The 12,997-nt window shown below is 32.2% G+C and overlaps 1 protein-coding gene across 5 annotated transcripts in view; it reads left to right on the forward strand.

Moving 5' to 3' along the window:
* LOC143226178 (histone-lysine N-methyltransferase EZH2-like) overlaps window positions 1-12,997 on the forward strand; it is a 79,378-nt gene that overhangs the window by 43,400 nt on the left and 22,981 nt on the right. For all 5 annotated transcript variants that reach the window (XM_076456777.1, XM_076456780.1, XM_076456781.1 and 2 more), the window contains exons 8-9: window positions 4,511-4,602; window positions 8,961-9,144. In XM_076456777.1, coding sequence (XP_076312892.1) covers window positions 4,511-4,602; window positions 8,961-9,144 — 276 coding nt within the window. The remainder of the gene's footprint in view (window positions 1-4,510; window positions 4,603-8,960; window positions 9,145-12,997) is intronic.

Genomic DNA, 12,997 nt, shown 5'->3' on the forward strand with positions numbered 1-12,997 from the left:
AAGACCAACTTCAGGTGACTGACGGTGGTTTTTATACTTACCTGTTAGTCTTCCTGGCGGGTTATGATCATTACCATTCTGCTACAGGTAGTGCTTTACAACTTTGTTGACTGGATGTCAACATTGGTTTTTACGCCATTTTCTGTTTTAATTGCCGTTTTGCTTTTATCTTCAATTACTTTTACAAATCTTACTCCATTTACTTGACTTTATCTTTTTACTGGACATTTGGCTAGTCATTGTTACAATTTTGCTATGTATCTTTTAAAACTTCTATTCTTTTACATTTTGATACTGGTTGCTATGACACATAACCCGGAACCAGGACTGGAAAGACCAACTTCAGGTGACTGACGTTGGTTCTTGAACTTACCTGTTTGTCTTCCTGGCGGGTTATGATCATTACCTTTTTGCTAGAGTAAATACCTTACAAGTTCTTATACTATGTCTTCTATCTTAACATTGTAGACTAGGTGTCAACATTGGTTTTATACTTTTTTGTTTTACCTTCATTTCCATTTATGTCTATTACTACATTTATTTATTTATTTATTTTTATTTTTTTTTACATTTTTACCGAATGTCTGGCGCAGATAGCCTCGCTGCTTTGTGCCATAAAACACTAAATCAACTATATGTGCAGACTTTTGCTTCTTACTAACCTTGATGTTCACATGAGACATCTGCATGCTATCATGCATATGATCGTGCAGCAACCCTCCACCGATAAGAGTGTGTGATACAACTCCTATCATCACTAGTGCCCTCTTTTGTGTGCAGTCTGCAATCACTATTCGATTGGTAATCTACTGATAGGATGTTTCTTTTTTTCAAATTCCATTATATTAATTCTGTCTTTATCATTGTCATTAATTTTTATCACTCTTGTTTCGGTTTGTTATTCCAAACATGTATTTTTTTCAGTAGAATTTAGTTTTCTACTGAGTTGCTCTGTTACCATGTGAAAGTATGTTTGAACGTGAGGATGTATATTTTGACAACCTGTTCTATTCTTCTAACTGTGCCTAATTGTTACATTTCATTTCAGGGGATGTTCCCAGGCCTTCCCCTCACTTTGTTCACTTAATAGTTCAAATTCTTTTCTTTACTCTTCATGTTGGTATGCAAATATAGTCTGTTGAATTTGTTTGCTATTAATGTCTAATGCACCTTATTTCACTGTTCTTATATATTTCTTTTTTTTTTTTTTGTACTGTTCTTATCTTCCCAAGACTTCAGCTGCTGGGGAGGATACTTTCACTTCCACATTCATCTTCTTCCCTTTCATATCACACCTTTATGACCATCTGACCTTAACTGCCTCTTCTGCCTGGTTTAAGCTTTCCACTGTTCCATGCCATGCACTGGTTCATTCTGTGCTTCCATTTCAATCTGTTTATTAATTGATATTCCTCCTCGTCTCATTGACCTTTCACCTGCTACTCTTAGGGATTTGATTTACAGGATTATGCACCTAGTTTATTCTTCCCTTTCACCAGATGTTTGTCATCTTTTCTCCATTTCTTTACATCATATCCATCTCTTTTTCATTTTCCAGGCTGCTCATTTTCATCATCATTGTACATTGAAGGACATCATTCTTCCTTGTGTGTAGACCATTTCCCTTGCTTTAACTGTTCATTATCCTCAACACATGATCTTTTCCTGTTCTACAGGTTGTCATCTTTCTCCTGTTGCCATTTTGCACTCCACAAGATCTTTTTTTTCTATATTTTCTTTTCAAGATCACTCTTTGGAGCGAGTGTTACCTGACCAGGTATACTTATTCTTAGATCCACACTGTAAGATCTGTGTGTTGTATATGCCCACCATTGAGATGAAGTGTTCTGCAAGACTGCTTTTAGGTATGTCTTGTGCTCCATGAAGACATTTGTCCTGGATTGTACTCTCATGGACTAACAGGAATAAAGCATACATATATTACTACCCATCCCAGATGGTCTGTGTATTGTACATCACAGAATCAACCTGCATTTCACAATAAGGTATGATAGTCAATTCTTGAACTCCCTAATGTGCTCCCACCCATTCTCCCACCTCTCTTAGTGGTGTATTGGAGACCTTGCAACTTATCAGTTCATAGTTGCTGGAGTGGTGGACCATGGATTTTCCTTCCTAGTGTGTTAAATCCCACTCAGTTGAGAGTAAAGCAGTGGTGTTCAGCAAGTGTACATGGCATTGTTGGTTATCCTACCATGGACCTGATGTACAATTCCAGATGCCATCAGGTGATGGATGATGCATTCTGCCAACATGTAGTTTGATTCTTTGGCTGAGCCAACTCCTTTTCTTCTGTCCCACAGATGTGAGTTCCTAGCAGATATGGTGATTGTTGGAGCTGGACCAACGACATGCCCTCACATATGTGGCAGGTTTTCCCTCCTCCTACTGTGGACTGGAGATGCACCACCATTTTGCTATCCTCTAGATGCCAGTTCCAGGTGGATATGATGATGGTTATATTGGATTGGTACACATGGTGATGTAGATCCTTGGTACAGAGCCCCATCTTCCCTACTAATTCCCATATCAGAAATTAAGTTAGAGTACCCTCTTCCTATCATGGGCTTTCAATTTATTTGCTCACCCTAATTTCCTCCTTTGGGCACTGTCTCCCATTTGGATAGTGTTAAATCTATGGATTTATAATGCTTAAAATAAGGGGTTTGATTTCCCCTGGCAGACCCAGCAGGTACCTCAATGTAACTGCTATAAGTAAACACACACCCTTTGGACACTTCCTTAATGAGGATCCTTTTCTAATTGGACTTTCAACCAACTTGATGTGGGGTTATAACTATTTATGAGAAGAGGTAAGATAATTTATTGGAAGTTAACATTGTCCCACATTGAAAATGTATTTCTGATAGATACTTACCTCCTCGCATTTTTCACTCAATCTCACCATTTGTGATGTAGGATTTGTATATTCTACCCTATCTCAAAGTGATTACAGGCTGCCCAGAAGAAAGGGTGCTAAAAACACTAATTGTTATGTCTCACTTATATTGGTGGCATGATGGCATGCAGATGTCTTTTGAGAATACATTATGAGGTAGATGGAAACATCAAAGCTAGTGGTGAACAAACATTTGTGAGTGTAGAGGGAAGTATAATTCAAGAAAAGCTACTTGTGGGAAGTGGTCAGCATATATTGGAAACACATTTTCAGTATAGGAAAATATTAAGTATTTCCAGGAAAAGATTCAGGCTAATAATGAAGGAAATTTCTATATTTATGATTTAAATACAAGTGATTTGAACAAATAAAAGTTAGGAAGTTAAAATTTACACACAAAAGAAAAATACGTCTGGTATTTTTAGTTTAATTCATGAGTATAGAAGTTCTGAATTGTTTATAGAGATAAAAGTTGAAATCAGTGAAACTCAAGTCCTTATGTCATCTCAACCCAATATCTAAAAGTATGATTTTGCATAGTTTGAGTTGCTTATTTTATCTAAAGTTAACGGTAACTCACTTCAGGTAAATTTGTTTTTGTTTGCAGCATTCTGCTACCTTATTTTTCATTTCTTTATCCTTTTTTCATAGCCACTAAAGGAGTACCCCCTCCCAGGTAGAGTGCTGTTTTTTGTATTTTGGTGCATGACAGTTAGTCATATTTTAAAGTCATTGAAATAACAGGACTTTACCTGTGACTTTATATCCATTAAAAAATCTAATGTGGTTTGTGAAACTTCCAGCTTTCTCAAAATGCATTGTCACCTATCACTGGTTGACCTGCTTGCTCTGCATTTGTGTAAAGCATGAAACAAGCACATTAATAAAAATATGTAAAAGTTTATGATTTGCACAACTGTATGTCAGATTTCCTTGGTATATTTCAGTAAACTCTTAGTGCTACACATGTTACAAATAGCTGATTATACATGTTGAAAAAGTAAGAAAGAATGGACAAAGTTGACAAAAGTTATATTAAAAAAATCAGTTTATATTGTCATAACAAATTACTTTTCATATCACCATAAACTTGTGTAAGTCACAATGTATGGGACTAGTTCAGTCTTGATAAAAGTTCTAAAGAATAGTTACACATTCCAGTGTGCTTACTTCAGACATTCTGTTAAACACTCTGGAATTCTAGTCTTCTTTAAGATATTAAAGTAATTTTTAATGAAATTTAAGTTGTCTCTAATGCATAAAATGATTTCAATTAATATTAGTAATTGTGGAAAATATTTATTTTGATAAGCTCTTAACTGTTTTATTTCTTGCTTAACTCCTTTATTTTTTAATGCAAGTTCAGTTAACACATTATTTATTCATTGTGTTCTAGCTAGCTATCAGTTTTTAGCATGGCCATTTTTACTGTGTGTTCCTTTTAATTTTTGAAAAAGATGGCTTTCAGATTTCTTTTTTGTAGGTAAAGCAGGTATGTGCCATTACAAGGTAGTTACATAATTTTAAGTTGCATAAATAAGTTACTTTTCCTAATGACTGTGTAGTAAATTATATGTTTTATTTTTCCAGCACTTCATCCTACTCCAAGCCAATTCAAGAAAAAGAATTGCGATATGAAACCAAGTGTAGAACCTTGTGGTCCTAACTGTTATTTGACTCTTGTAAGTTTTTAGATAAAATACTAGAATACTTCAATGTATATAATAATAGTCAATTTTAGTCAGGATGAGGGATTACTGTATTAAAGTAGGGAAAAAAGGCATATTTTCAGTAGCATAAATATATTAGGTTGTCCAGAAATAAATATTGGAATTCTCACAATGGCATTTAGAAGCTGAATGCTAAGTAACTTATTGTTGGTTGGTTGGTTTAACCCAATGTTTGCCGCTTACAAGGTGTCTTATTTGTCGCCTGTTTCAACTCTACTCAGAATAGGTTTTGCAACCCCCAAGTCAGCATGGACAAGAAGGGCTTTTGTCTGATTTTCCTCTACTATTTTAAACTTGGATGAAAAGCTACCGAAACTACAGAGAACATCAAATAGGCATTCAGATCTGGGTCTGTTACTGAACTTACAGTTCAGCATTGGTTCCAATAGTTTTGACATGGAGATGAAAGTCTTGCAGTCCACAAAGGTTATGGAAGGAAGCCACCCTTAGATGAAAACACATTAAGGGAAGCAGTTGAGACAGACCCTCGCACAACAGTACATGAGCTTGCAGAAAAGCTAGGAACAAGCAAATGAAGCATTGCCAACCACCTGAGTGTGATTGGAAAGACAAAGAAGTTGGATAAGTGGGTTCTGCATGAGTTGACTGAAGATCAACAAAATTAGCGTTATGAGATCTGTCAAAGATGACACTCCAAAAAATTGAACAAATTGGAAATTGAGGTTCTGTTTCATCCACCTTATTCCCCAGACCTCTCCCCTACAGATTTTAATTTTCTCAAGTACATTGACAACTCTTTGAACAATAAACACTTTCAAAACCAGGAAGTTCATTGATCATAGAAACTCTGATTCCTACAGCAGGGGCATAAACAGCATCATTACACATTGGTAAAAGTGTGTTGAAGCAAATGGTGCTGACTTTGATTAAGGCATATTTTACAACACTGATTTATACTTTTCCAAACTTTACAGTTCAAAAATGACATTTATTTCTGGGCAACCTAATAGATTGCTTAGTTCAGAGCTGGTTTTCTTCTAGTCTGTCACTTTAATTAAGGGTGGTTTGTGCAGATAGTCCTTGAACATGTGTGAAATTCAATAAATAAACTGAATTCAGAACATCAGAATTAGTTGAAATATAAGAACTAAGAAAAATAATAAATCAATTAAAGAAAGTAAACTGTAAAAAACACAACAGAGAGCATACAGACATTCAGTGATGACTCAGATGATGTTAATCATATTTCATTATGAGCTTATAGAAAGAGTAAATAAAGTGTTACCTAGAAACTTAGTTTTCAACATTCCCAGAAAAACTTGTTTGTTATAACTATCCTCTTTATGGTTTAAAACACTTGTGAAGGAATTAAAGATAATCCTATTTATGGAAAAATAGAAAATGGTATTGTAAAATAGATATTAGGGTTAACCTTAACTTATTTTTACTCCCATGGAAAACAAACAACTGGGGAAGAAATTGAAGTTTTTATTCATTTAAGTTAAAGAAGAAGATGTAATTAAATCAGATAGAGGGAATGGCATAGTTATTTTGAATAGATAAGATTATGTAACTGAAGTACTTATAGTAATATCTGACTAAACTAAACTAGGAAACTGGGTTTTGATTCTAGAACAAAAGATATACTGTAAAAATATTTGTTAAGATTGAAGAAAAATAATTTTCATTAGTGATGAAATATTCAAAGGTCAGTAGGTTTTCACTGGTGTTTTGAAGTTACATTCAAAAATTTAATTAAATGACTTTATTATTGATCTATACTAATCCACTTGGCATAGCAATGTAGGTAATAAATTAAATGTTACTATTATACAGATTTAAGTTGTTAATTTTATAAGAAAATATATGAAAAATAAAAAATCATCAATCTCCCCTAATATAAGAATTGTGGCATTTCTCAAAGTCTTCCCCTTTCTCTAGTTTATTTACCATCCATTTATGAAGTATGGAATTTAATGTGAATTACTCATTATAACATAGGTATTACTGAGCAAAGTGTAATCTTTATAGCCTTCGATTTATTTGTTTACAAAGTCATAAACAAGAAAATCAGACCAATTTGCCATGCTCACTTATCACATTCTCTCTCTTACAAATTGCCAGTAGTTCTCTCTGATGTTATATACTGTTGTTGATAACCAATAGAAAGGTAAAGTTTTAATCTGTCAAGTGATGTATGTTACTTTGTTTTCAGTATAGTGTATATTTCATCTTCAGTTTGAAACTTTCTCTTGTGGCATTCAAATCAAGAAGCTTTGGGAATTATTTTTAAGGCTTTTATGGCATAGCAAGAAAGTCGGTTAAATTATAATCAGAGAACGTTGTTGGTTTTGTGTTCTTATTTTTCTGTGTTTTTAGGTGTTTTATTCAAGTAAATAAAAACATTTGGACTGGTATTATTAGTATAAAAAAAAGTAGGCTTAAAATTCTTCACTAACCAACAGCAAAAGTCAAAGGTAGGTATGTTATTTGTTTATTATTATACACTAATTTAAAATGTAAAAATTAGAAACTTGCTAGGTTAGATTAGGTAAGTAAGATAAAATGATAATAACAGTAAAAATTCTTTACATGGTATGCTTACAAACAGCTCATACATTGCATCATTCAATACAATGTAAGCTTTGCATTAGTTGAGTGATTGATCACTTGTGTAGCAGGATTGTTAGTTAGACATGGTTCATAGGACAATAAAATTATGTATAAACACATGTAGACTATTACAGGCTTTAACCTATTTAGCACAAACAGTTGTACAGTTGTAATTTCTTATTACAACTGGAAGTCATTCTGCAAAGAAAATAGTAATTTATATTTCATTTTTTTTATGGTGGATACTGAGTTCTTATATTTGAAAAAAATAAAAATGTTTGATGTTTATTTAGGTGGATTTAGAGGTAATGCAAAACAATTTTGAAAATTTTCAAATGAAGAAAGTACATTTAATGTTAACATGAAAATCACCTTCTATTCAGAACAGTCAATTCACTGACTTCATATATTTACAGACAAATATTTTATAAAAGTTCTGAATTTTTGTGTTCATGTTTTATAATATTTACTGAAAGCTTGCTAATACAGAAACTGATGGTTTCTTTGTAATTGCAAGATCAGTCACATTGACCAAGTCCATACAAAATTTGTTTTCGTTGAGTTATTATATTTTGATACTAAGAAATATTTCAATTTGACTGCAGTATTTTTACCAAATAAATGATAATGCTATAGGTTTAAAATTATCACTTTAGTCTATCAGACATTTTTTTTATGTTATGAGAAACAGTAGTTGATAAACTGTCTAGAGCTTTAATCCTGTTATATGGCATCAATATGTTGAATGATTATTTATTACTTTTAAGAAAAACAAACATGTATTTGTTCTTAGAGTGTTTAAAAAACAACATCCTTGTATAAAGGTTGCAATTGAAGAAGAAAATGACTAAAATTTATCTTTGTTAGATTTTGATATTAACAACTGTGGTAGTCACTTAGAAATAGAAACATATCATAAACCAATTTATACAGAATTGTGTAGGCTTATATCTGTTCAATGTTAGGTCAGTTTAATAAATATTTTATAGAGCTTATCCTATTGCCAATGATTATCATTATTTTCATAAAGAAATTGAAAGTATGAAAAATGTTAGAAAATAGTTTTCATCTATCATTACTTAACACTGTAAATCATGTGTACACCCCTAATAACATTAAATCTCCCATTCAGTGGTAAAGTTTTTTGTTTTTTTTCAGGATTAAGATAAAAAATATTTTAATGCTATCCACAAGTGTTTAGTATCTTTATTTTTATAATTAGTATTGAGAATAGAGAACTTTCACAAAATGAAGGACAGAATTAACAAACTTCAATGTCTTGTATTGTTTATTAATGTATTCTTCTCAATGTACAGGATCAGTTATACATAATTTAGAGCAGTGTATAAATGAGCATTTAAGCCTAATGCTTGTAATTCTTCAATCATGTTAAGCAGTAATATGACAGGAATACAGATCAAAACAACTTTGATATAATCATAAGTTCTGACAATGAGCAAGTATTCAAGAAACTTGAGTTAAAGTTGAATCCTAATTCATCAGCAAGTGAAACCTTCAACAAATTTAAGTTGTTATTGCATTTTTGTAAAATGTAATAAAACATTAGTTATTTTGATGGAGTTTATGTTCTGTTAAAATTGGTAAATTACATCTCTGGGAATGATATGAAGTTATAAAATATTTTTCTGTTAGCATGTTCAAACTATGAGTGGATTTATCATTAAATGGGTAAAAATACAGGTTGAGTTTTAAAATAATAAATGTATTTTTAACAGGAATCAGTGAAGGAAAAGAGAAGACAACAAGAAATAAAAAAACAAGAGGAAGAAGAGTTGGCTGAACGACGAAAACTAAGGAAACAGAACTCTGTTGACAGTGGTAATGAAGCCAGTAGTGAAGATAGTAATGACAGTATGAAGTCTACAAAAGATGAACTAGTAGAAAAAGTAGAACCAGAAGGTAGACATTTTATTTATAGAAGAATGAATGAGGTTACTTATATTCATGGTTGTTTTTATCCTTTAAAATTTATATGCAATTTTTAATAGAATTTCTTATTTAACTCTTGTTTATTAGTATAAAACAATTTATAACAAATGAAGTATTAAACTTTTAGTAACATACATAACTTTAAACACATTATCTAGAAACTAGTACTATTTATCTTGCATTTGTGTGCATACAATGATAAGCATAGGAAGTCCAAATAGACAGGAATGTTTTAAAGTATAGTTACAAAATATTGTTTTTATATCCTCTTCTGAAGAGCTAAACAAAAGGTAGTTGTTTTTTTAAAAACATTTTAATTGGAATGCTTGCATTATACTGCTCATTAGTTGTTTTTTTTTCTTATAAATTGCTCAAAATAATTGTGGGTTAATGTGGTATAAGTATGACCTAAAATAAAGTACTGTAGTGAATACCATAGATTACCTAAGTTTCAACACCATAAACTTAAGAGATGGTGTGCACAAATTTCACAAACAAATCTCAGTTTTGGTTCATGTTTGTAAAAATTAAAAATCTTTGTAGTGATTTCAGCACTTAATAAACAAGTTTTGTTACAATCAAGTTCATGAAATGTAATTGTCTGTGTGCATGTAGAATAATGTATCTTTGGTTAAAGGTCAATGCAACAGGTCATGGTGAAAGTTTATCAGTTAAAAATACAAAATTTCTGATTAAGTAGTGTATCTTACTGTCATATACGCTGTTGTTATACTAGTTCTTAGTCAACCCTCTCTCTGTGGGTAGGTCAAAGTGCATGTGTCATAACTTTTTGTTTGAGTTACACTCAAAAGTTAATTAATTTACTTTATTATTATTGTGTATGAATGAGCTTGGTGTCAAAATGAGGTTAATAAATCAAATTTTAATATTATATAAGTTTTAAGTTCTTAATTTTATAAAGAAATATTTTTAAAAATCTCCAAACATAAGAATTGTGATATTTGTTCCCAAGGTCTTCTCTTATTTATTTACAACCTTTCTAAAAATTATGGAATTCAATGTAAATTAGTCACTATACTATACATACTGTGAAGGCAAAATGTAGTTCTTATAGCTTTCAATCTTATTTGTTTACAGAGTAACAAACTGTAAAATCAGACCCATTTACCACACCCATGAATTGCAATAGTTCCCTTTGATGTTTTATACTATGTTATTTATATTTAATAGAAAGCTAAAGTATAATATATCAAATGATGTATTATACTATGTTGCTTTCAGCACAGAGTATTGTCTAGTTTGTCTTCCTTTTGAAAGTTTCTCTTTTGGTGGTCATATCAACAAGCTTGAGAAAAGATTTAAAGCTTTGCATTTCCAAACCAGTTTATCTGATATCTTCCTAATGGAAATTATAATATCAAAAAATACTGCTTTGAAACCATAGTGTACACATAAAAATATTCATTGGAATTCATAAGGGTAAAAATATCACAAATTGCAAAACCAACTTTATCAAAGCAGCATGGAACTTACACTATTTGTATTACAGATAAATAAAAGAGTTTTAATATTATAATTTTCCTTTGTTTCAAAATATAAAGAAAATTTGTCAAACTTTAACAAAACACATACACACTATTGCTTGCTGAATATTTATCTCACTGGCTTTTTCATCACACTTCCAAAAAGCTTAAACAGGATATTTTCATGATAAAGTACACATCTAATTTTAAACATCCAGTACCTGTGGCATTGGAACCCCAAACATCAGCAACACTTATATTTTAATGTGCTTCTTGTAATGCATTGTCAGTTTGAATCTTCAAAATTCTCACCAAGTAAATGTTTGAATACCAAAATACTTTCCAATCCTCAATACAACTGAAAAAGTATGATAATCTTCTTACTTCTGTGATGAAATAGGTAGTGTCAACAGTTTATCATCCCTGAGTGTCTCCAAGCTAGAATGATTGATGCCAGCACATGACAGTTTTCCTGTCATATATTATAGTTTTTGGCATCATCAAATTGAAAAGTAATATCAAATATATAGATGATGAGGTTATATTAAGTCTTCATAATAGTTAACAGACAGAACTTTATTATGATATATGAATTAAACTATCATTCACATAAACACATCTTTTGAATAATATACTTACCTCTCTCACAGGGTTAGCTCTTCTTGTTCAGTGCTGCCTTCTATATGCAAACGTTTTCTTTATGCATGCCACAAGCCTTCTACTCCCCTCTGTTTGAATTGTAAAATGCCAGTATGTCTCTTATGCAAATCATGTGTCACCTCTTCACCAATAGGAACACAATATGCTCACAGGTGACTCACTGTACACTTTTCTACCAAACTATCACTTCTTGTTTGGCAGCATTTGAGTTTAGATGTGCTCTTTTGTTTGTTTATTTTTGCATGTTTAATTAACATTTTGTTTTCCTCACAAAGTGGTTATTTTTCACCATAATTTGATGCACTTAACTCAGTTCTTATATTTGTAGTTTGGTGAAACTTATCTGTACAATGAATTCCAAAGTTAACTTTACCACTTCAGAGGTTATGCCAGTGATTAGCAGTGGGTGACCTGACTGTGGATGCATCTGCTTTTATATGTCAGGAAGTTAAATATTACATAATCCAACCTTTATCTCCAGACATTTTCAAGGTTCCTACTGAAACTGCTAAGGCTCTACTGGTTGACAAGAACTTTAACTGTCTTTCTTTTTTCTGTCTCCAGGGTTTGTTGTTTGTTGATCATTCCCTATCCCAACCTGTTGAGTCTTCTAGACTTAATTTGAACTTCATGTATTATATGTCTCAGGTTTGTAATGTTTTATCCCTGTCACTTATTTGTTATTTACCTTGTCCTTCCTTCTTACATGAACAATCTTTCCATCCTATTTGGGTTTTCTCCCTCCCTTGATACATGAGTTCTTGCTGAACCATTGACCTTGCAGTTGCAAGAGGGGATTAGCATGTCATGCCCCTCAAGGACTTCTGATTGATTATTTCACCCTTTGTTATCATAGTGCTGTTTATCCATTTTTTAGATGAGCAGTTGTTTGGCTAGTTGTTACCTGTTTTGGGCTGTCTTACACATGCCCAATATCCTTACTTGCTTCTTACCCTTTTCAACCTCTTATGGTGTCCTTCTTCCATACACCTTCTCTCTGTGTTTCTCCAGAGAAATGCAGTGGGGTTTTGTATAGCTACCCATATCTTTCTTTTCTCTGCTTTAGCTTGCATCTGTACTTCAGCTCTAGTCTGAAATACTTAGTTTCCTTATTGTTAGAACCTTATAAGTCGTTATGCCATATTGAATCAGGTCTATTTGCCCACAACTCCTATTAAGGATTATGTACAACTCCATTTCTGAGATGTTTGGTATTTGATACAGTTTCAGATATTATCAAGCCTTTGGTGACATCAGTCACCAACATTCCACCTCTACAAATATTGTAACCCATTTGTTTCCCTTGAGGTCTCATATGCTTCTAATGCCCTTTTTTTTTTCTCCTCCTTAAAATTATATAACCAACTAGAGTCATTTGGAAGTAGTTCAAGAATTGCTCTTGCAGCAAGCAATTTAACCTTCTTCCCATACTTCCAGTGGTTTTTATTCTCCCCTTTCATTGCTTCCTAGAAAACTGAAAGTTGGTAGTTTTTAATCAATTTATATTACCTCAGCTGCTTCATATCACAATCCAAGTCTTTTTTTCACCCTGAGGTAGGTATTTTCTCCAGGGTTGTGGGTGACATAAATACATATCCCAATATCACCTCATTTTCATCCTGATATTTGATTTGTACAACTTTTGGTGGTTTAATAATTTCAAGCCCTTCCCTTTGGAC

This window comes from Tachypleus tridentatus, chromosome 9 (assembly GCF_004210375.1).
Source record: "Tachypleus tridentatus isolate NWPU-2018 chromosome 9, ASM421037v1, whole genome shotgun sequence".
Taxonomy (NCBI): domain Eukaryota; kingdom Metazoa; phylum Arthropoda; class Merostomata; order Xiphosura; family Limulidae; genus Tachypleus; species Tachypleus tridentatus.